Source organism: Triturus cristatus, chromosome 10 (genome assembly GCF_964204655.1).
Source record: "Triturus cristatus chromosome 10, aTriCri1.1, whole genome shotgun sequence".
Taxonomy (NCBI): Eukaryota; Metazoa; Chordata; class Amphibia; order Caudata; family Salamandridae; genus Triturus; species Triturus cristatus.
This window is the reverse complement of record NC_140593.1, coordinates 1,158,003,833-1,158,029,074: the sequence shown is the minus strand read 5'-3', so window position 1 is coordinate 1,158,029,074 and position 25,242 is coordinate 1,158,003,833. Positions and strand designations below refer to the sequence as shown.

The window sequence follows — 25,242 nt, the reverse complement described above, 5'->3', positions numbered from 1 at the left end:
AATGCAAAAACAGTTGATGGACAGAATGCAGAACAATGTCATACATTCACCCCAGTGTCATGGTCCCCTATTTAGGGTTCTGATTAAAAGATCTTCTATGCTCCCACCCTTCCACGTAGTTCCACTTCGATCCAAAGATCTTCTTTTGCTAGATACACAATTAGATGGCGTGTCGGTTCCTCAGAACAATCCACACTTTCTTAGTATAAAATTTGATGCGCTGACAAAACTGAAAAATAGAATTGGTCAGATTCACAAGAACTAATTTTGCAAGAAAAAAACTCCGCAAACTGATGTGAAGATTTGTCACCCATGTCGCTGAAAATAACTCGTTAATTAACTTTTAGCTTGATACTTTGCTTGCTGGAAGATTTTTGTGGGGAAACTTGTTATAGGTCACTGATAGAAAAAAAGTTAACAAAAATTAACAGGGTTGTGAATTTCAAAAATCATGAAAGTTGCCAATTTATTTTACCTGAATAAACATTGTGACCACCATTAGTTAGGGTACAGTGAGCAATGGAAACCGTTTAAGTGATGTCAAATATATAATACTGTTAAAACATGACTTCCATTGATGGGGGAATGGTTAGTTCACTGATGCTTTAATAGTTCCTTGAGGAAGATAAGATATTTCATGGGTTGCACTTGGTGTGTGAGTTGCTGTAGCGTTGCAGAGAATGGAAGGAAAGAGAGTAATGTGTGGAGCTCTCCATCCGCAACCTTCCTCTCTGACAGGCAACGTTACCCTAATTCAGGTGGAGAGAGGAGAAAGGAAGCACATCAGACGCAGAGCTGGAGGGGCACGCGCACCTGCATGGCAAGCGTGATGAGTCTCAAGCGCAGGCGTACATGTGGCATGAGTGCTGTGGCGCCTTGGTCGGAGCCCGCCGTGGCTCAATTGCCATGGCTGTGCCTTTCATTTCTGCCACCACGGTGGTCGTCTGAGATAGGCCGCATCCACAACCCATGACCTGCACCTCACATCCTGGACAGAAAAAGTTGTTAGAAGGTTGTGGAAGGTGGTGGAAAGGCCTCAGGAACCCCAGAACTGCATTGGGTACTCTGGAAGGTAAAGAAGCGGCAGGTTCACCCCGCCTGCTCCTCCCCACAAGCCCACTTGCATGCACATTTACAGTTTCACTGTCAGCACTGTTCTTGGCCTACTCTGTCGCCCGGTCTGCCCCCGGCCCGATAGCAGTCAGCAGCAGTCAGCAGAGGGTGGTCACAGCAAGGCTGGCATGAGGCTTGGCAGCAGAATCAGGGTTGCGGAGTGGGGTTAAGCCGGAGGGGTACTGAAATGGTCAAACTTGACTCCATGCCGTTTGTCTCTCTCTGTGTGCTCCCACAATAAATAAAACAGACTCCACCCCTACCCAGGGAGCAAAGGCAAATAAGCAATCTTTGCCTAAGTAAATAAACCTGCACCCATCTTCTGGATGTATCTGTCTGCTCCAAACCCGCTCACAGCTGGCACAGAGCAAGGGAGCGATCAAAGCCCATCCCTGAAGGCCCTAATGGGGTGTCTGTCATTTCAACACTCCCATAACCCTGAGCAGCCCACTCCACTTGCTGCAGACAACAACATGCGGATGGCTCTTAACAGCCTTAGTATCGCAGAAAGCCGGCAAGCGCCTCACCTGGGCATCATTAATCTTTTTGGAGTACGCTACGGGGGGGAGCATAGGAACTAAAACAGTATGCAAAGAATGAAACCTTGAGTCGGCCACCAAGGTAAAAGTCTTCCCTGTCTCAGTGATCTCTCAGGAACACCTGTAGTTTATACTATGTGCACCCTTGCCTCCACCCACCCCCCTTAAGCACTCATCAACAGGCCTCACCATGCAGTATTTCCAGGCCACACACGCTCATGGTGATGCACACACTGCAAGCTCCTCAAGTCAGAAGGGGGGCAAAGAGGTAGCGCTCCCTAAGGACTGCTTAAGACAGCCCCTCGCTCCAAGTAATCAGTGTGTTCCAACCAGAAAACACAGGTCTTGATCCTGCCTAAGTCTGTGCATGGCACCAGGAAATGCTTATCATAATTCCCGGCAGTCCTCTAACATATTCTCCAACTCCGCGGTCTTAAAATCTCTGGAGCAGGAACACACAACATCGACAACGCGCTAAACTCCAAAGCATCACCAAACTCGTTCAAGTAATCACCGCACAAATACATCAACTTAACCTGGCCCCATTCAGGCCTCAGCTCAGTCCACCTCTCAACACAACCAGACAAAGCACGAGCACAACCACTGTACCGGAATACAACCATGATCTTGGAGATCTCTCCACATTTTTCTACCACAATCTGGAGTCCAAGATAGAAAAAATGCTGGAGCTCACGCTGAAGCTGTTTAGAACCCTGGACGCAACAAGACAATCATCTCCCGATACCCAAGACATCAATGGGACCGTAGACCTGCAACTGACTTCAATCAGTGCTGCACAACACTCCATGGCCAGAGCACTGACATGACAGTCCACCAAAATTGAGTTACAGATAGACCCCCTACCGTCAAATGCACAGCGCCTTTCAGACCTGAGCGCCAGGAACTTATCGGAAACAAAATCCAAGGCTGTCTAGAGAATAGGCCGCTTTCCTGTTCAATTGAAGCCATTATTGACAGACTGGCTACTCCCCCATAGGTCTAAATTGAAATCGCTGCCATAGTCAGAAGCAAAGAAGGCCTCCCTGTGGCTAGCAGGCCCTCAGAGCACTGCAGCAAATATCCAGCGGCTGAAGACCTAGAAGAGTCCCTTTTCATTCCAATATTAAATGTAATAGACCGTCCTCTGGCGAATCTTGGTATCCCGATCTCATTGCGCACCCACCTACTATCACGGACTGTAGTCCCAGTACTAGCACTCAGCCAGCTGGAGGGGACAACAAGGAGGCTGTACCCAGCCCATCACAGCCAGGTGTTCCACTCTCCAGCACGGTTAAGAAAATAATTAGGAAACAGCACAAAAAGGGCCCCAAAGGCCAAAAGATTGGTGTCTCAGTTAACCACCAAAAATCGGCATCTACCAGCAGAAAATGACTCCATTCAGCTGTATCCTATATTCACTGTAAGGTCAGGCACTAACAGCACTAAAGACTTTGCAGTAAAAAGAGCAGCCCCTAAGACACCTCCATCCTCAAAGATAAACAAGGAAAAGAAAGAACTTGTCACAGTAAGTTTAGTCCCTATGACTCCTTCTCCCAAACCGCAAAAACAAGGAAAGGATATATGCAAGCACAAAAGCTGCTTTAACCAATGAGTCAATCACTAATGTCAGCAGGCTCCCCAGCCGGTCCCCCATCAATGTAACCACCTTGCTACAGGGACAGCCCATTGCCTTGCCAATCCTCGGCCCCACTCAAAACGTGACTTCAAAAGTGGAAACTCTGGGCACCAATCCAACCAATGTCGCCCCCAACCCCGGTACACCAGACCTGAGCACTGGAACCAATCACTGCAAATGCGGGTAATGGTGCCCTAGAGATAGTGCTAACCCCCGATACCACATTAAAGATCAACACACACAGGGGCAGGGGCAACATTCTTTGCTTATTAAAATATATACCATCCTTGGCCCACATCCGCTTGGACAATCTTGTCTGGCTTAGGTTCCAAAAACTCCATGGCAATTCCCATGGTGAGTCAATGCTGGAAGGCCTATGCCAACAATTACATCAAGCTGTCATGCTTAAGGAAGCGTCCCTGCTTGCAGAATTGGGGATATACATTAAACAAAATCACCCAGAGAAATATCCCCACGTGCTCCAGGCCCAAACCCTGAAGACGGGTGCCAACTCCCCACTGCGTTTAAAATATCATGCACAAATGATCAAAGGGCCGTGTGTTCCCAGGATGCCAATGTGGACCAGGAACATGTGCAGTGGGCTCCCCCTGCCCCGAGTCTCCACAAATGGCATCCCTAACACCACCCACACATTTGGACTCAAGGTAAACATCCTAGGGTGGCCGTCCCCAGCCCACAGCTAACAATCATTTCCTGGAATGTGGCAGGCCTCAAGACAATCATTGAGGACAACTCAGCTCTTGACGATCTTCAAAAAGAAGACATTCTATGTATTCAAGAGACCTGGGCCAACGGAACTGCCATGCTCCCAGGCTATTACGAATTCCATACTTCAGCAATACAACTTAACATCTTTGGCTAAACATCTGGAGGACTCTCCATTTTTGTCAAGCACGACTGAAAAGTAGAGGCCACTGCAATATTTACCAATTCACACGCACACTCCAAGCTTTCCTTATCAAAGGTCTAAAATGTGACCTCCAACCACTTCGCCTGTTGTTAATCAACTGTTATGTTAACCCTGCACAGCAGCAGAAAAAACAGGCCATACATTCTCTAATAACCACAAATGAAGAGCTGCTAAATAAATACAATTCTCACATGCCAATTATGGCCAGAGGCTTCAATACCAGGGACCTGGGCAGTCACAGTAAGTTAACCAGACCAATCCCAGATGCTGTATCATTTGATCCTCATTAAAAATCATAGGCTAGTCTCCGCACAATCCCTAAAACAAGCTAATGCCAAATTCCTCCTACCTTTAGGAACATATCCACTATGGATTATATTTTCATCAGTGAACCGTTAACACCCACTCCCGGCTCCTTCCAAGTAGATGACAGAAGCGAAAGGGACCAGAGAACTCTGCACGCAACCCTGCAATTAGACATCAAGGCCTCACTTCAGCTACTTCAACTTGGGGAACCAACAGAGGAAGAACGTCAAATGGAAAGACAATCTTGGCAAAAAACGAAATAAGTGGATCCCAAGTGAAGAGGCAGACGTTAAGTCACCCAGCACACTGACAACTTTAGCCCACTGGGAGGAACTTGCTACAGACCTAAGCACAGCCCAAGGGGTGGATCCCCACTATCCCAACTGCCCCCAAACCAAAATCACAACCAAGGAACTGACCACAACCAAGCAAAACCTCTAAAGGGCCAAAACAGCCAAAGGACAAGGTGACAAACTTCAATGGACAAACTATTTCAGTATACAGAGCCGCTCACAGCGGAACGTATGGCAAAAAAAACCCCAAAATCTCAGATGAGTGGCTAAAGATCTTTACCATCCTACAAGAGAAGAATCACTCCCACTTTTGAAAGCACACAAAAAGTCATCAATTGCACCCAGACTAAGGAGAATGGTTTGGCGGAAAGAGTGGATTACTCACGGCAAACTCTTATATAAGAGTGACCAGACGAAAGAAACAACATCCACCTAGTCACTCCCAGCTTCAGACTGTTACGCTCAACCACCCTCTCCTCCCACAGAGGCCTCAGACATAACCACCATACATAAAATGAGGCGAGACTGTGCCCCGGGACCCAAGGGACTCCCGCCTCAGTGGTGAACACCCTAAATATCGATTCAGAAATATCGACTGCCCAGAATATCAAATTTTAAATATAGAGTGGACTGAATATCGAATTATCAAAATATAGATGGTCAGAATATCGAAATTGGGGTATGAAATATCGATTTCCATAATATCGAATTTAAAAATATAGATTACCATAAGATTACCATAATATCGAATTTCAAAATATAGATATCTATAATATCGATTTTTTTTTTAGTATTATGTATGGTAGTATATGTGTTAAAATTATGTATTATTTTTGTAATGTATGTTTAATTTTTTTAAACTAATGAATGTTATGTTATTTCAATTTTTGCGTAATTTAATTCCGTAGCGGGTTGTAGGTTTATAGGGGAATAGGGTGGGAAGTAATTTAATTATGGTTAATTAAATATTAATTATATTTATATGTTTTGATAATTAATTGATTGTTAATTAATTATTAATTGGCAATTAATTTTTATTAATTGGTAATTAATTTATATTAATTGATTAATTGATAATTATGTTAATTGTATTTTTTATTATTAGGAGTGGGTTGTGGGTTTATTGGGGAATTGGGTGGGAAGTAAATTAATTGTAATAATGTAAATATTATTTTTTTTATTTATGTGTATTAATAATTGATAAATAATTATTAATTGGTAATTAATTTGTATGAATTGGTAATTAATTTGTATGAATTGGTAATTAATTTGTATTAATTGCTTAATAATTTTTATTCATTGATTAATTGATAATGTTAATTGTATTTTTTATTATTGTGAGTGGGTTGTGGGTTTATAGGGGAATTGGGTGAGAAGTAAATTAATTGTAATAAAGTAAATATTAATTTTTAATTATATGTATTGATAATTAATTGATAATTAATTATTAATTGGTAATGAATATTTATTAATTGGTAAATAATATTTTTCAATGATAATTTTTATTAATTGGTAATTATTTTTAATTAACTTTTTATTGGTATTGATAATTAATGTAATCTTATTTTAAAATTAAATCATTACTTTGCCTACTTTTGCACTCTCAGGAGTGGGAATAGTATTTTTACCCTCCCGCTATCCAACTCTTTCCCTACTGTTGCACTCACTGGAGTGGGAATAGTAATTTTTACCCTCCTGCTATCCAATGCTTTCCCTACTGTCACACTCTTTGGAGTGGGAATAGTAATTTTTAGCCCTACACTATCCAGTGTTTTCCCTACTGTTGCATTCACTGGAGTGGGAATAGTAAGTTTTACCCCTACGCTATCCAACGCTTTCCCTACTGTTGCACTCACTGGAGCGGGAATAGTAATTTTTCCCTTCCCGCTATCCAACGCTTTCCCTACTGTTGCACTCTCTGGAGTGGGAATAGTAAATTTTATCCTCCCGCTATCCAACGCTTTCCCTACTGTTGCACTCTTTAGAGTGGGAATAGTAATTTTTACCCCCACGCTATCCAATGCTTTCCCTACTGTTGCACTCACTGGAGTGGGAATAGTAATTTTTCCCTTCCCGCTATCCAACGATTTCCCTACTGTTGCACTCTCTGGAGTGGGAATATAAATTTTTAACCCTACGCTATCCAACGTTTTCCCTACTGTTGAACTCACTGGAGTGGGAATAGTAATTTTTACCCCTACGCTATCCAACGCTTTCCCTACTGTTGCACTCACTGGAGTGGGAATAGTAATTTTTCCCTCCCGCTATCCAATGTTTTCCCTACTGTTACAGTCTCTGGAGTGGGAATAGTAATTTTTACCTTCCCGCTATCCAACGCTTTCCCTATTGTTGCACTCTTTGGAGTGGGAATAGTAATTTTTCCCCCTTCACTATCCAACGTTTTCCCTACTGTTGCACTCACTGGAGTGGGAATAGTCATTTTTACGCTCTCAATATCCAACAACATCTCTACTTTTTTTACATTACTTTTATTATGTTTACATTTTAAGCTTTTTATATTATATTATATATGTTTTATTTAATTGTTTTTGATATTTAATTACTTTTATATTATTTTTAATACATTTAAAAAATTCGATATTTTAGCTAACTATATTTTAACATTCTATATTTTGGAATCGATATTTTAGTACTTACCTGTTTGTAGATAGGGAGTCGATATTCTGTCCTTCTATATTTTGGCATCGATATTTTGGGCATTCTATATTATGTCCCTCGATATTTAGTCACTGAACCCGCCTCAGTCTTCAAAACTGTACAAGTCTTTTGGGCTGATACACTCACTCTAATTTTCAAGTACGCCTTTGCCACTGCAACGACTCTGACCTCATGGAGAGGGTCAAATCTCTTCTCGATTCACAAAAAGGGAGATCTCTCAAACCCTGCAAACTACCAGCTTATCACCCTTCTAGACCTGTAAGCAAAAGAACATGCACACATCTTATTGCAAGAGGTGGAGGCCTGGGCAACAGAAAAAAGCATCTCTTCATGTTTCTAATCCGACTTAAGGCCAGAAAGATCCACGATGGACAACGTGATAAAACTAGCGTACCTGTCGCATTGAGCCACATGGAGCAAACAACCAGCATTGTTCTGCTGCTTCGTTGACTACAGTGTAGCCTTTGACAGGATGGGCCGGGGTAAGCTGTGTGGAAAACTAGCAGCATGGGGGGTCCTCCCTCTGCTCCTCAAAGCTATAATACCAGGTGACTTGGGTCTGTATAAAAACAGGCCCCATCACAGCAACTGCAAAGGTCCCTACCCACAATGGAGTCATGCAGGGTCGTGTGTTGGCCCCCTCCTTTTACACGGCCGACCTGGCAAAGCAACAGAAGGTGCCAGTCTAGTTACACCGAGGCTGGGAAGGGTGCACCTCCCAATTATGCAGAGCGCAGATGGTATCGCGATTATGGACCACACAAAAATAGGTCTACAGAGGAGAGGCTTTAATGCTCTTCATAGGTTCAACAAGGCCAATAAAATTCAGATGAACCAGGGAAAGACAGAATTGTCATCTTTGGAAAATACCCCCCATAAGAAACAGGCACACTGGCGGCTCAGGGATCTACAAATAACAGTTGCGAACTACAACTATCTAGGGGTGCAGTTCACCGAAGGGGCCAAACCTACGGCTCAAATAAAGCATCTTAAAACAGACGGCGTAGGAGTCATTCACAGCCTGAAATGCCTTAATAGTCACCTGCAAAGCCCAACAGCTGAACCAATGCTAAATGTCCTGAGAGCAAAACTGATTCCAGCTCTAAATTACGGCCATTTAACCTTTCCTGGCACATTAGAAATGCAACTTAAGAACACTCAAATTTCAGCATCCCAAAAAATCTTTTATGTTCCCCAGCAAGCCAGAACAGCGAGGTTGAGACAGGAGCTGGGCCTCAGGAGAATGGACCTCAAGTGTCAAGTTAATTAATTAAAATTCTACATTGGGACCCTACGGCCCTCCGAGAATACGCCGATAGCAGAACTCAAAATGTTCGAGGCAGGGGACTCCCCATGGTAAGCATATTTAGTAGAGGCAAACAATAACTTGAAAAGTGTGGCTACCAATCTACAACAGCAGGACATGCCTTCTCAGCCTGGAAAAGGGCAGTAAACGTGCAGGTCAAGTAAATCTCCTTTGGCCTGGACATCGAAACTCTGTTACTGCCCCACTTCCGGGGCACTTGATGCCTCCTACACGCCAGGGAAAGCTCAGTCCTACCTTCATCAAGAACTCACAGCCCATGCACGCAGGAAAAGCATATACATGAGGCTTCTCACCCTACCAATCATGGACTTCAATGCCCCTTGACTTTGTAACTACCACAGGGAATCCTGGTTCCACTTATTATTTTGTTGCCCCAAACTCTCCAGTGACAGTCACTGCCTGTTAGTCTCCTTATTCTGGGCCAATGGAATAAGAACTTGTAGAAGAGCTTCGGACCTGTATTCCTCAAATGACTCTCCAATGACCTCAGCAAGGCTGGGGAAATGCACGGACATTATTCAATCAACACCCCAAAATGTCACACCTGGGTGACACTGACCCAGTCTCAACACAACTCGTGCACTTTCTCCGTTATACTGGGGTCTAGAGCCCCAGCCTGCTCTCTTGCCCACCCCCCTTCTCTTGCACCAGCACTTTACTGAAAAAATGATTGGACCCCGCATGTCTTAAAGGACATATGCAAAGAAAGTTTTGCCCCTGTGGCTTGTCATGTCGCGCCACAAGCATTCTGCACTTTCTTTTTTTCTGCCTCAACTCTTCGGGGCATATTTACAAGACAGTGACGCATCTGTAGAGATGCGTCACTTTCCCTGTGCCACTCTGAGAAACTCTTGCGTCACCATGGATGCGCTGTATTTACAATACGGTGCACCATGGCTCAAGGATTAACAGATGCGTCAGAAATTCTGTGCATCTGTAGGGGCAGAAGTCACGCATTGCTGGAGTCGTGTCACAAACATGACGCAACTCCACCAATGCATTTTGAGGCCTAATCCCACTACACTGCATCACTCTACGCCTGCTTCAAGCAGGCATAAGGTTTTGACGCATTGGCATCATAGAAGTTACGCAGTGAAATCCTGTAGATTTCAGTGTCACGTCTACGAGGCTTTCCTGCGTGGGAATGCCCACCCTGCATACATTATACCTGATGCAGGTATAATGTGATGCAGGGCTTTACAACGTGGCGCATCTCCCTAGATGTGTCACGTTGTAAATTGGCCGCATTGTTTACGCCACCGCTGGGTCACAAAAGTGGCGCAATGGCGGGGCAAAAGTGTCGCAAGGGGTTGTAAATCTGCCCCTCTGTGTTATTTCTTTTATCTAATCGCATTCCTTCATAAAAAAAAAATCTGGTTTTATGTCAATAAACGTTAATACACATGCTGCTGGATCACGATGCTATTCCTGCTAAGAATTTTAATGTTTGCAATGTCATTTCTTTTAAGAGGTACTGCTGATAAGTCTTTTAATATGGTTTTAACATTTGTTTATATTTGTACTCAGGAAACGCTGTGTTTGTTGCCTTCATGTATAGATTTTAAGTAATCGATCATGAATAAAACTCATTCATTCATCTTTCATCTCTGTATTGCAAGAGGCTGTTTGATCACATGTGTGCCTATTTTGGCTATATTTTTATTTGAATGTATAGTTTTGTAGAATAAGAAAATATAAAGGGCCAGGACAAAGACCCAAACAGCTGGGTCCAACTTTTCTAATTCACAGTTTTGAAACCTATAACGTCCGTTTTCTTTTATTGTGCCAGGTCAACAGACAACAAGAAGGTTCTGACACTCCCCATTATCACCATGGAGGCCAAGATCCAGTTGTGGCTTGTAATGGCTTTGATGTCAATTTCAGCTTATCCAAGCACAGACTGCTGCATGTGTTATCCCCGCCACCCACTGGAGGTCTTCTGCACCTCAGGTTTTGGTAAGTATTGTTAAATCTGAACGTCTGATACTGGTTCAGTTTTCTCTGACTGTTTGAGGTTTTTATCTGGACATCAGTTGAAAGGTTTTGCTCCAATGAGGTTCTGTACACCCGGGGAAACCTATGGAAGCAAACAGCAGGCATATGTTATGGGGTCAAGCATAGGAAGAGGTACAGAAATGTTCTGCATCCCCACAAACACTATGTGCTGCTCTTGAAGATGTAGTGTCGGGTGAGCGGCATCTTTAATATCTGTCACCCTAGGTTAGTTAGTGTTCTAAGGTTTGACTGTGCCCAATATTGTTGGAATTTTGTTATTTACACTGCAGAAAAGCCTGGTTAGATTGGGATTTTCAAAATATACATCACACACTACAACTTGGTAATGATCCATGTGTACTGAAGGACATTAGGCTGGTGGGGAGATAGTATCCTGTGCCATTAGGGGCATTTCTGAGTGGTCACATAATGCTGTAACAAAGAACACCAAAAGTACATCCAGATACATCCTGGGCAGTTCTGAGTTTGTGATTACTGTTCACTGCCAGGAGATGGCTATTTGCATTTGGGACAATAGGGACCCCATGTACTTCTACCTGTGCAGAAGAATGCCAAAGGTGTCCCGGAGACAAATGAGTGTTCTTTGGTATCTGTAATCGGGAAGTAGAATTAGCATTGAGGGAGAAATTTAATTTTCATCACTATCTCTGCAAGGAGGAAATTCTGTTCTCCATTTACCAGGGAGACACACAGATACATCTTGGAACACAAGCATCCCCAATCATATTCCACTCCAGTCTATGCCAGTTGATGGCGTCATTCTGTGATGCACAGATAAAGAGTCTAGTGGCTCCAGTGCATCCTCACTGCAACAAGAGTTGCATCAGCTGTTCAGCATGAATCAAATACCAAAGGAAACTTGTACTCAGATTAAAACCACAGTGCAAACATTTTCAGAGTTTTACAAAGTGTTAGTTATGTAGTTTTAAATATTAGATTGTTCACCTACAAGTGTGTATTATATTCTAAATGTGGAATAGTTGAAGGCTTTCTCCTTCCGAGCTTTTCAGGGGAAAGGATGACTATCCTGACATCCTTCTTTGATTGGAAACTGGGAGATGTCTCCTGGGAGTGTTGCAGGCAGCCCAAAAGGTATTAAAAAACTCCTTTGGCAAGATGGAAGTATATTTTTAGTAAGAGAGAATAAAGACTTCAGAAGAATTTCATGCAAGCAAAGCACTGGAGTAGACCGAGAGCGTGGCAGAACAGTGCTGAGCAAACTGCGAATCCGGAAAGCCAGAAAATTAGAAAAAAACACAAAAGACAAAATCTCAGTTAAGGGGCAATGAACATGTATGTGTATATGTATGTGCCATTTATGTTGTGCAAACCTAGTCAAAAATCAGTGGAGCAATGTACAGGCTCAAATATGAGCATAAAGTCAGCCAGAGATAGGAGGGATAGCTAGTTTGTGAACTGTTAGTGCATTGTGAGGTAGTGATGTGATGTCGTTTTTAACTCTTTCTTATATTGGAGCAGCTTTGGGGTGGTCCTGATTAATACGTTCCAGATATGGGGTGCAAAGGTGGAAAAGGCCTGCTGCCCTGTGTTCCCTCTACCATCTGTGCTTGGATGCCGGCTCAGTCCTTGCCTTTGTGCTGTCCACAGGGAGCCTGGAAGCACCCAGACAGAGAAAAGGGAAGAAGCAGACACTAGCACTCTTTGAGGGGACAGCCATCAACCTCCAAACCAAATTCTAATGCCCGCATGAGCTTGTCATTTTATTGCAAGACCGGAGGCTCGTATTATACCTAATTTCTTTATTTTAGTTACAGGACTCAAGAAGCAAAATAAAACTACATTTCCTATAAGGCTCAAGGGCTACAAGCCAATAGGAGAATAACAGTAGTAGATTAATAAAACCAATCAAAGCTAAGGAAACTCTATAACAGCTATCCTGACTACAATCGGCCTCTTTTCTGGCTGCTCACAGTCAAGATAAGCAATTATTTCCTTAGCTCTAAATATTTAAAAACCAATACATGTATTTTATTGTTTTTCTTACTTAATTTCACAACAAATGAACTTTTGGTTATAAATATAGATTGTTAATCAATGTTATGGTGACACAGTTGTGTCGTGTGACAATAGGTTTTTCCTTACAGGTTACCGTTGTTCATTCACTGATTCAGTTCTTAAAAGGCTCTTCCAGCCCAAGTCCTCTGATAATGAAGGGGCTCCCTTCTCTCTCTCTTTCTCAGAGGCTGACCGTCAAGCATGTGACTTCACTCCAGGTCATGATTGTAGTTTAAACTTTCTCTGCTCCTAGCGAGCAAAAGTTCTCTTGTCAACCTGTTCCCTTCTTCACGACGCGGGCCCTTCTCATGGGGGCCCATTGATGTTGCGGTTGACTCCTCTTCAGGGCACTGCCTGTACCCAGTCTCTGCCTGCTTCTACCTCCCAATGTGGGTCAGCGTAATTATTTTGGAAGCAGCCTCATCATAGAGGGCACCATTATCTCAGTTGACTGACCCTTTCACCAAATAATATTTAACACTTTCAATACTAATAATAACATATTTTTTGTTATTATTTTTTCCTCCACAATTCTAAAGTCTTATAAATATTTCACATTGTCAATTATGGAATTATTTCATATTTATTTATACTTTAAAATATTTAACACTACTTCAGAATTTTCCACAGCTTTTCACGATGATGGTGAGGACCTTTGTAGTAATTTAAATTCTTTTATTCAGTCCTCAGCCAAATAAGCATTGTCATCCTCTGTGAAAAAGATTACCAAAAATATAGAAAGTACTATTGAAAGTATAGTGACCAAAAATTCTCTGACCTATTCTGCAGGGGACGGCAAGGCACAAAATGTGTCTTTAAAAATTTACAAATAATTAATTAACTTCTAATAAGGATGATGTACCGAATAAACAATTATGTTTGAGGCATATGAACTGCAGATTACACACTGTGCATAGATCGCCATCTGATGTTGGGCCCGGATGTTTGCAGTTGTTTTTCCTCTTGGAAAGTCACGAGGTATGTGACTCCTCCTTTGGATCATATTGCGCATGGTCTTCGGCTCCATCCTCAGATTGTTTTTTCCGCCATTGGGCTCGGATGTGACCTTCGCGCTCCGGTTCCGAACAGTTTCCAGTTCTCCAATAGACGCGCAATCCTCACCGCTTTTCGCGGTATTGATTTCAATCGCGATCCCCTCACTCGACGCGGCTCTCATCGATCAAGACCTTCGAATCCAGTCGTCGACGACGGCCTTCGGGCCAACCCAAGCTCTGGTCCTGGCTAATGGAAAGGACTCCCTTCAAGAAGTGCCCTCGATGTGGGTCCAAATTCCCCCACACCGATCTTCACGAAGTATGCAACTTCTGCCTCTCCCCTGAACACGAGGCTCGAGACTGTCCGGCCTGCAAATCCTTCCGGTCCAAGAAAACCATTCAAGACCGAAGGGCACGAAGAACTATGGCACACTCGTCGACGGCGATCCCAGACGACATCTTCGGAGAAGGCGTATACGCTCCAAAAGGACAACACACCGACGAGGGCCTCGTCAGCGCCTCCGAAGCCGACGATTCAGATGTGGAGGACATCACTCCGGCACAGAGGGTCATGAGTACTGAAATCCACCCCCCCACACCCTCGACGGCATCAAGAAAGGCTTCGGTCACACCTTCGCCTCTGAGCCGAGGCACGACCAAGAACCCTGCTTCCCACACCGCACCTTCGGGACCGGTGAAGAAGCTTATTAAGCCTTCTGGCGGCTCGGGCTCGAGCCAGCTCACCGTCGGTGCCGAGAAACACTCCTCCGCACCGACGCCGAAAAAGAAAATGGCCTCCTCCACGGCAGCGAGCTCCCTACCGAAGCACTCGGTGCCGAAAACGAGCTCAAGCTCCTCGGTACCGACACCATCCCTGGAACCGAGCAAAAAACACAAGGCCACCGACACCCATATCTCGAAGCCGAAAACCATCTTGGAGCAGAGTAACCAACCAGCCCTTTCGAACCCGCATAGTGCAAAACAGCGCACTAGTGCAGACTCTAAAACCAAAAAACCTACGGCCCCATGCCTTCGGCGCCGACGGACAGGCCACTCTCTGAAGAACTTTTTAAGCCTGATCCATTGCAATAAACACTGGTCAAGGATCCTAAGACTGGACATTTGATGCTCATCATCAAAAAGAGACAGCTGGACAAGCCTGCCCCAGCTGCACCTCCAAAGAGGAAAGACTTTGCTACTTCCCCTCTAAGAATACCTTCGCCCCCTCCTCCACCCCCTCCACCTCCCCCTCCACCTCATCATTCCCCCACACCCTCTCCGGATGATGACAATGATGATGTCTATGATGACATAGGGGACGAGCCCCATGACCAACCTGCAGGGGACCCCACTCCCACAGGCTCCCCAGACCCATGAGACGACTATAACATTCCTGACATTCCTAACGTCCCACAGGATGATCTCTACCCTTCGAGACCATCCCCACCAGAAGATTCATTGGGGTTCAACCACCTACTCCAGAGGGCTGCACACTACCACAGTGTGGATCTCCATACCGACCCCGTGGAGGAGGACTTCCTCCTTGATACTTTCGACACGACACACAGGGCCACCTCCATCCTGCCCATGCTCAAAGGAGTTATCAAGCACGCGCCGGAGGTCTTTAAAGATCCAGTCAGAGCCAGGGTCATCAACCCCCGCATAGACAAAAAATATAAGGCCGCCCCTACAGAACTCGCCTACATCAGAGGGCCAGCACCACTAGATTCCCTAGTAGTGTCTACAGCACGAAAGCGAGCAAACTCCCAAGCATCAGGCGAAGCACCACCACCTGATAAAGAGTCAAAACTCTAGGACGCATCGGGCAAGCGCACTGCATCCCAGGCTGCCAACATATGGCGCATCGCAAATACACAAGCGCTTCTGGCAAGATACGACAGGGCCCATTATGACAAACTAGAAGCCATAATGCAACACCTCCCTGACAAATATAAAAATAGAGCCAATGAACTAATTCAGGAGAGCAAAACCATCACCAATACCTCCATCCGCTGTGCCCTAGATGCAGCTGACACCGCCTCTAGGGCAATTAACACCAGCGTCCTCCTCCGTTGCCATGCCTGGCTAAGGATTTCAGGTTTCAAACCAGAGGTGCAAGCTTCCATCCTGAACCACCCTTTTGACCAGGAACATCTGTTCATCCCAAAAGTAGATGAGGCCCTGGAAAAAATGAAGAAAGACACAGATACGGCGAAATCTATGGGAGCCTTACAATCACACACTCCCAAGCGCTCTTTTCGCCCCTCTTTCTTTCGAAGCACATCCAGAGGCTACTCCTCAGACACCGCTTCCACTTCCTATAAAGCCCCTACCCATTCCACCTTAACAAGGGTTTACCAAAGAGGCAGCTACAGAGGCAACAATAATAAAGGCAGAGGCAAGACAAACACCTCCCGCTCTGCCTCCACCCCTACCCAATGACTTCCCTCCACTCCCCCTAGACCATCCCACTCCGGTCGGGGGCAGACTCCACAATTTCCTTACGAACTGGACTACCATCACCTCAGACAAATGGGTAACACAAATAATTCGGTCAGGCTATTGCCTCGAACTAACATCTACCCCCCAAACATTCCACCCAAACATCGCCCAATGTCACAGGAACATTTAACACTACTAAAGCAGGAGGTAATCTCCCTCCTACAAAAGGGGTCAATAGAACTAGTTCCTATCAACCAACACAATATAGGGGTTTACTCCCTATATTTTCTCATACCAAAAAGGGACGACACGCTAAGGCCCATCTTAGACCTCAGGCCCCTGAACCAATATATCCACTCAGACCATTTTCTCATGGTCACACTCCAGCAGGTACTTCTCCTGCTCTCCCAAAACGATTTCCTGGCCACTTTAGACCTCAAAGACGCCTATTTCCACATTCCTGTTCACAACGCTCACAGGAAGTTCCTCAGATTTGTGGTGGACGGCCAACACTATCAATTCAAAGTGCTCCCATTCGGAGTCACCACAGCACCACAAGTATTTACCAAGTACCTAGCAGTAGTGGCCGCACACCTGCGAAGACAACACATCCATGTCTTCCCATACCTAGACGACTGGCTAATTAAAGCCAGCTCATACAACCAGTGTGTACAACACACGCATGCCACTATCCAGCTACTTCACGAACTGGGCTTCGCAGTAAACCACGCAAAGTCCCATCTACAACCATCCCACGTAAAACAATACCTCGGTGCCACCATAGACACCTCAAGAGCGCTAGCCTACCCCAGTCCTGCCAGGATAATAAGCATTCAGGCTCTACTGCCAAATTTCTGCCACAACACTCTCTTCCAGCTCGAGTGTTCACGCAACAGGGATGATGGCCTCTTGCATATTCATAGTACCTCAAGCAAGACTCCAGATGCGTCCTCTCCAAGAGTGCTTAGCACGCCAATGGAACCAGGCCCAGGGTCAACTGACAGATCTGGTGTTGGTAGATGGTCGTACCCATCGCTCTCTGCAGTGGTGGACCACCAAAAACCTTTCCAAAGGGCGACCGTTCCTGGACCCGGTTCCTCAGATAGTACTTGCAGCGGACGCATCGCTCTCCGGCTGGGGAGCTCACCTACTACATCACACCATGCAGGGCAGGTGGACACCTCAACAAATGTTACTCCACATCAACCATCTGAAGTTACTAGCCATATTTTTAGCCCTAAAATCTTTTCAAACACAATTCTCAGGCAAGGCTGTCCTAGTCCGCACAGACAACATGACAGCCATGTACTATATACCAGCCGCGGTCGGTAGTAGGAGTAACTGCAGGGCGGTGACGTAGGGAGGGGCAGGGTGGGGGGTAGTAAACTATGGATTCCGGAGATTTACAGGTAAGTTAACATATAAATTGATAAAACAAATTTTGTTGGGTGCACAGCATCGCATTTGGGGATGCTGTGCACGCAACAAAATTAGTTTTATTAAGTTATATGTTAACTTACCTGTAAACCTCCATAATCCATAGTTTACTGCCCCCCACCCTGCCCCTCCCCCTCCCCACGTCACCACCCTGCAGTTACTCCTACTACCGACCGTGGCTGCTATATACAAAAACAAGGAGGCACACACTCTCCGCAGCTCTCTCAGCTAGCACAGAGCATATGGAGATGGGCCATACCCTGAAAAATCTTTCTCCTAGCCCAACATGTCCCAGGAGTCCAAAACACTATAGCAGATCTCCTGAGCAGACAAACTCAACAGATCCACGAGTGGGAACTCCATCCACAAGTTCTTCACCCGTACTTTCAAATGTGGGGGCATCCACAGATAGACCTCTTCGCCACCCAAGAAAATGCCAAATGCCCAAGCTTCGCCGCCAGGTATCCACACCCATTGTCCAAAGGCAATGCGATATGGATGAACTGGTCAGGCAGATTTGCGTACGCTTTTCCGCCTCTCCCACTCATTCCATTAGTGGTGCGCAAACTACAACAACATTCCCTCACACTAATCCTAGTAGCTCCCACTTGGGCCAGACAACCGTGGTACACCACACTGCTGGAAATATCAGTAGTACCGCACCAAAAGCTACACCTCTCTCCACACCTCTTAACCCAGAACCATGGAGAGATCAGACACCCGGACCCAGCTCAGCTCAACCTTGCGATCTGACTCCTGAAATCCTAGAATTCGGTTATCTAAATCTCCCCCCAGACTGTATGAACGTCATTAGAGAAGCTAGACGTCCTACCACTAGAGCTTGCTATGCAGCCAAGTGGAAACGATTTGTAGTCTATTGTCACAGCAATAACTTTAATCCCTTAGATGTGTTCATTCAACACATCATATGCTATTTACTACACTTACAGAGATGCAATCTAGCCTACACGTCTATTCGACTGCACCTTGCAGCCATAGCAGCCTACCTACAAAACAGGCAGCACCTATCACTCTTTAAAGTACCTGCCATAAAAGCTTTCATGGAAGGCCTCAAAAGAATAATTCCCCCCAGAGTGCCACCCTCACCTGTGTGCAACCTAAACATCGTTCTCACCAGACTAATGGGGTCTCCCTTTGAACCTCTACACAAATGCGAACTTCAATTCCTAACATGGAATACTGCTTTTCTAGTAGCCATCACTTCCCTCAGAAGAGTCAGTGAGATACAAGCACTCACTATTCAAGAACCTTTTCTGCAAATGCACCATAATAAGGTTGTTCTACGTACTAATCCAAAATTCCTCCCTAAAGTCAGTTCTCCCTTTCACCTAAACCAATCTGTGGAACTACCAGTATTCTTCTCGCAACCACAGACCGTTGCAGAAAGAGCTCTCCACACACTAGATGTAAAACGAGCCTTACTCTACTACATCGAGAGAACACAACCTTTTCGTAAAACCAAACAACTGTTCGTTTCCTTCTCACCACCACATAAAGGCAACCTCATCTCCAAATCTGGGATAGCTAGGTGGATTGTCAAATGCATTCAGATTTGCTACCGCAAAATGAACGCTATCCGTTCCCCCTAAAGCCCACTCTACACGTAAGATAGGGGCTTCCATGGCATTCTTAGGGAACATCCCCTTAGATGATATCTGCAAAGCAGCTACATGGTCAACACCGCACACTTTCACTAAACACTATTGTGTAGATGTGCAAACTAAGCAACAAGCTAGTGTGGGCCAGGCTGTACTCAAGACATTGTTTCAAACCACTGCAACAGATACTGGTGGTCGCCGCTAAGGATGGTTACTGCTATATAATCTGCAGCTCATATGCCTCGAATGGCAAATGCTACTTACCAGTGCATCTGTTCTTGCCATGTAGAGCTGCAGATCTACACACGCCCACCCGCCTCCCCGGCTACCTTTATCTGTTCCAGTTTATCTTATTTAGATACAACACACATGGGCATCTTCACTGCTTCCTACTACGCTCCATAATTTCCCTGCTGGTGAAAAACAATCTGAGGATGGAGCCGAAGCCCATGCGCAATACGATCCAAAAGGGGAGTCACATACCTCATGACTTCCAAAGACTTTCCAAGAGGAAAAACAACTGCAAACATCCGGCCCCAACACCAGATGGCGATCTATGCACAGTGTGCAGATCTGCAGCTCCACATGCCAAGAACAGATACATACTGGTAAGTAGCATTTGCCCTACTAATGATGAGAAATTGGTTGGTGAGTGCTCGTCACCCATTAGCGTGGACAGTGACCCTCCAAAGCCTCCTTTGAAGGATGGGAATACAACATCTAACAAACAAAACTTTCCTCAAACAGTCATACAAGGAATTCTTGGGTCAGATGATGACAATTATTTTCAGGACACTAATAATGACAATAACCAAGGTAATAACTCAGATTTCCGTGTCAAATCTAAAGGTAAGAAACATACATTGTCTTTTGTCTCCAAGTAAAAAACTTTAATGTGAAGTTAGTGTTGGCCTTGGAGTAGCAACTGATGTTTGAACTCAAACTAATTCACCATCCTAATTCTACAGAATGGCTTCCTACGGAACATATGGTAGAATATATTTCAAGTAGATTACGTTAAGGTCTGGACAAATAAACAAGAGCTAAACTGAATTCGTGATATCCTAAAGCTTCTTTACATTCCAATATCACTACAGCTCCTGCTGTAGATCTAAATATGTTAACTTTTTTCTCAAAATTCAGCAAAGTTCAAACAGAAGGGGTGGACGAAGCCTGGTCCAGTTGTCAGGACGAAATGCTGGATATAGTGTCTCCCTAAAGCTAGACTGCAGAATTCCGTAATAGATGTGGAAGAACTATCCATGTGGACCCAAATGGCAATTTGCCTCTTGAGAAATGCTAATTCTGCCATAACTCATGAAAGACGAAAGGGACGACTCCTAAAACTAGTTCCTAAATTGCCCAATTTAGCTCCAGTAGATGACGGAGTCAAGGCGGATGGACTGTTATTCGGAGATTCATTAATGAACTGAGCAAATACATCACTATTTTTGCATCTTTGAACAAAGCCCTGCAGTCCATTCACAGAGTCTCTAAGCAACAGGTTTTTGCGAGGGTTGGCAGAGGAAGGAGTTGCTTCGCCGACCTTTTTAATAGAAATCAGAACTAAAGGGATGTATGTCGTTACAACGCACACTTTTACAACGCATGCACTTACAACGCATTTTTTACAACGCAAAATCCACTACAATGCATTCCATTACAACGCAGTACACTACAACGCATTTTTAAAAACTACCTTTACAACGCATTCCATTACATAGCATACTACCTTTACAACGCATACCATTACAACGCATAATATTACATTGCATTTAAGGTAAGTATTGGATAGTATAGGGGTAAAAATTACTATCCTTACTCCAGGGGGTGCAACAGTAGGGTAAGTGTTGGATAGTATAGGGGTAAAAATTACTATTCTAACTCCAGGGGGTGCAACAGTAGGGCAAGTGTTGGATAGTATAGGGGTAAAAATTACTATTCTAACTCCAGGGGGGTGCAACAGTAGGGCAAGTGTTGGATAGTATAGGGGTAAAAATTACTATTCTAACTCCAGGGGGTGCAACAGTAGGGTAAGTGTTGGATAGTATAGGGGTAACAATTACTATTCTAACTCCAGGGGGTGCAACAGTAGGGCAAGTGTTGGATAGCATAGGGGTAAAAATTACTATTCTAACTCCAGGGGGTGCAACAGTAGGGCAAGTGTTGGATAGTATAGGGGTAAAAATTACTATTCTAACTCCAGGGGGTGCAACAGTAGGGTAAGTGTTGGATAGTATAGGGGTAAAAATTACTATTCTAACTCCAGGGGGTGCAACAGTAGGGCAAGTGTTGGATAGTATAGGGGTAAACATTACTATTCTAACTCCAGGGGGTGCAACAGTAGGGAAGTGTTGGATAGTGTAGGGGTAAAAATTACTATTCTAACTCCAGGGGGTGCAACAGTAGGGTAAGTGTTGGATAGTGTAGGGGTTTTAATGTAATATTATGCGTTGTAATGGTATGCGTTGTAAAGGTAGTATGCGATATAATGGAATGCGTTGTAAAGGTAGTTTTTAAAAATGCGTTGTAGTGTACTGCGTTGTAATGGAATGCGTTGTAATGGATTTTGCGTTGTAAAAAATGCGTTGTAAGTGTAGTGCGTTGTAAAAGTTGCGTTGTAAAGGTTGTATACCGAACTAAAGAGCAAGTCCTGGTGGCTTAGTGGACTAATGGATTCACTGTAAGGGCATGTGTTCGAATCCTGGTGGGTCCTCTCAGCCTTTCATCCTTCTGAGGCTGGTAAAATGAGTACCGTTGAGTTGGTTAATAATAAACATGTTATTCAGTGCCAATATACCCTTGGGTGAATGTGTGCTTTACAAATACATGTTATGTCCCCTTGCTGCCTCGAAGTGCTGTGCTTCAGTTTTTTTCTACGGCTCTTCTCTGTTTTGCCCTCTGTTCCATTTGTTGTATCTGTGCCTGTTAATTCTGTTCCAGTCATTGCTGTTTATTTTGTGCCTTTGGTTAATTTATCTCATGCTTGTTAGCATTGTGACCTCAATCAATCAATCAGTCATTTGTAAAGCGCACTACATACCCGTGAGGGTCTCGAGGCGCTGGGGTGGGGAGGGGGGGGCCCGCTACTGATCGAACGGCCAGGTCTTGAGCATCCTCCTGAAGGTCAGCAGGTCTTGGGTCTGTCGTAGGCTCAGTGGGAGGATGTTCTATGTCTTGGCTGCGAGGTGGGAGAAGGATCTCCCGCCGGTGGTTGTTCTTCGGATGCGCGGGACGGTGGCGAGTGAGAGGTCGGCGGAGCGTAGTTGGCGGTTGGGGATGTAGAAGGAGAGCCGTCTGTTGAGGTAGGCTGGGCCGATCTTGTGGAGTGCCTTGTGTGTGTTGATGAGGAGCTTGAAGGATATCCTCTTGCTGACGGGGAGCCAGTGCAGGTCCCTCAGGTGGGGGGTGATGTGGCCGTGGCGTGGTACGTAGAGAATCAGTCGTGCTAAGATGTTTTGGATGCGTTGTAGTCATTTGATGAGCTTGGTCGGGGCTCCCGCGTAGAGGTTGTTTCCGTAGTCGAGTCTGCTGCTGACGAGGGCCTGGGTGACTGTCTTTCTTATATCTGTCGGAATCCTTCTGTAGATCTTGCGGAGCATGCGGAGGGTGTTGAAGCAGGAGGAAGAGATGGCGTTGACCTGCTTAGTCATTGAGAGCGTTGAGTCGAGGATGATTCCCAGGTTGCGTGCGTGGTCGGTGGGTGTCGGGGCTGCTCCCAGTGCCGTCGGCTGAAGGGTTGGAGCCGAGGATGAGGACCTCCGTCTTGTCCGAGTTCAGTTTCAGACGGCTGGTTTTCATCCAGTCGGCGACGGCCTTCATTCCTTCGTGTAGGTTGGCTTTGGTGTTGATGGGGTCCTTGGTGAGGGAGAGGATCAGTTGAGTGTCGTCGGCGTAGGAGATTATGTTGAGGTCGTGCTGTCGGGCGACGTGTGCGAGCGGGTCAATGTAAATGTTGAATAGTGTCGGGCTGAGGGAGGATCCCGGGGGTACGCCGCAGATGATCTCGGAGGCTTTGGACCGGAATGGGGGGAGGCGGACGCTCTGGGTTCTGTCGGATAGGAAGGAGGTGGTCCATTCCAGCGCCATGTCTGGGATCCCTGCGGCGTGGTGGCGTGCGTGTAGTGTGCGGTGGCAGACGGTGTCGAAGGCGGCGGAGAGGTCTAGGAGGATTAGTGCTGCAGTCTCTCCGTTGTCCAGCAGGGTCTTGATGTCGTCGGTGGCGGCGATGAGGGCGGTCTCAGTGCTGTGGTTGCTGCGGAACTCTGACTGGGAAGGGTCCAGGATTCTGTTTTCTTCAAGGTATCTCGTTAGCTGTCTGATGATTTTCTCAATTACCTTGGCCGGGAAGGGGAGCAGAGAGATGGGCCGAAAGTTCTTGAGGTCTCTTGGGTTAGCCTTGGGTTTCTTCAGTAGGGCGTTGATCTCGGCATGTTTCCAGCTCTCTGGGAAGGTCTCGAGGGAGAGATTGATGATGTTGCGCAGGTGGGGTGCGATGGAGCTGCTTGCTTTGTTGAAGTCGTGGTGCGGGAAAAGATCTGACGGAGTGCCAGAGTGGATTGTGCTCATGGTCTTGATGGTGTAATCGATGCTCACATTGGCCCAGGCTAGCAGGGGGTCGTGGTCGATGGTGCGCGGAGGGTCTGTTGTGTTGCTGTCTGTTGGGTCTGTCTGGGTGTTGAAGCTGTCGTGGATGTCTGCTATCTTGTGGTGGAAGAAGGTGGCGAGGGAGTTACACAGGGCTTGTGACGGCGGGATGTCGTTGGTGTTGGAGCTGGGGTTGGAGAGTTCCTTCACGATGTTGAAGAGCTCCTTGCTATTGTGTGTGTTGTTGTCGAGGCGGTCTTTGAACGAGGTTCTCTTGGCGGCCCTGATGAGGTGGTGGTGGTTGCGGATGGCGTCCTTGTGTGCTGCGCGGTTGTCCGGAGTATGTTCGCTGTGCCACTTCCTCTCTAGTTTCTGTCAGGCTTGCTTGGAGGCTAGGAGTTCTGGGGTGAACCAGCTGGCCCTCTTGCTGGTGTCTCTGTGGGGGGGTTTCTTCCGCGGGGCGAGGGTGTTGGCGCAGTCTTCGATCCAGCGTCTAAGACTGTGGGCAGCGTCATCGGTGTTGCAGGGTTCGGTGGGTGGGCTGAGAGTGAGGTTTGCATATAGTTGGTCTTCGGTGATTTTGCTCCAGCAGCGGCGGGAGATCTGCGGTGGTGTGTGGTGGGTTTCTGGAAGGTGAAGTGGATGCAGCGGTGGTCGGTCCAGAGGAGTTCTGTGGTGTGGCTGACGGAGACGTGCGGGCTTGAGGAGAAGACGGGGTCGAGCGTGTGGCCGGCGCAGTGGGTGGGCGATGTGATGAGTTGCTTTAGTCCGAGGTTGGCGAGGTTGTTGATCAGGGTTGTGGAGTTGTTGTTGTTCTCAAGGTGAAAGTTCAGGTCTCCGAGGAGGATGTAGTCGGTGGAGGTCAGGGCGTGCGTGCTGATGAAGTCGGCGATGGAGTCGCTGAACTGGGGGCAGGGTCCGGGGGGTTGGTATACGAGGGTGCCTCTGAGGGTGGAGTTGGGGTCTGTGTGTATCTGGAAGTGCATGTGTTTGGCGGTGCTAAGCGCATCGTCGGTGCTAGTCAAGATCCTGATGCTGTTCTTTTGGACGATGGCGATTTCTTCTCCGACTCTGTTGGTGCGGTATCTGCGGATGATCTTATAGCCGTCTGGGATGGCTATGGTGATGTCGGGTGAGGAGGAGTCGTTCAACCAGGTCTCTGTCAAGAAGGCGACGTCCGGGGATGTTGTGTCGAGCAGGTCCCAGAGCTCGATGGCGTGTTTGCGTGCGGTGCGGGTGTTCAGTAGTATGCATCGCAGGTGGGTGCGGTCATTCTTGCGGGTGGTTCGGCGGTTCTGAGGCTGGA

The 25,242-nt window shown here is 46.0% G+C and overlaps 1 protein-coding gene across 5 annotated transcripts in view; it reads left to right on the top strand.

The window, feature by feature from the left end:
* LOC146796812 (metalloproteinase inhibitor 3-like) overlaps positions 1-25,242 on the top strand; it is a 234,557-nt gene that overhangs the window by 83,572 nt on the left and 125,743 nt on the right. For all 5 annotated transcript variants that reach the window (XM_085629535.1, XM_085629537.1, XM_085629536.1 and 2 more), the window contains one exon: positions 10,614-10,780. In XM_085629535.1, the coding sequence (XP_085485661.1) occupies positions 10,614-10,780 (167 nt within the window). The remainder of the gene's footprint in view (positions 1-10,613; positions 10,781-25,242) is intronic.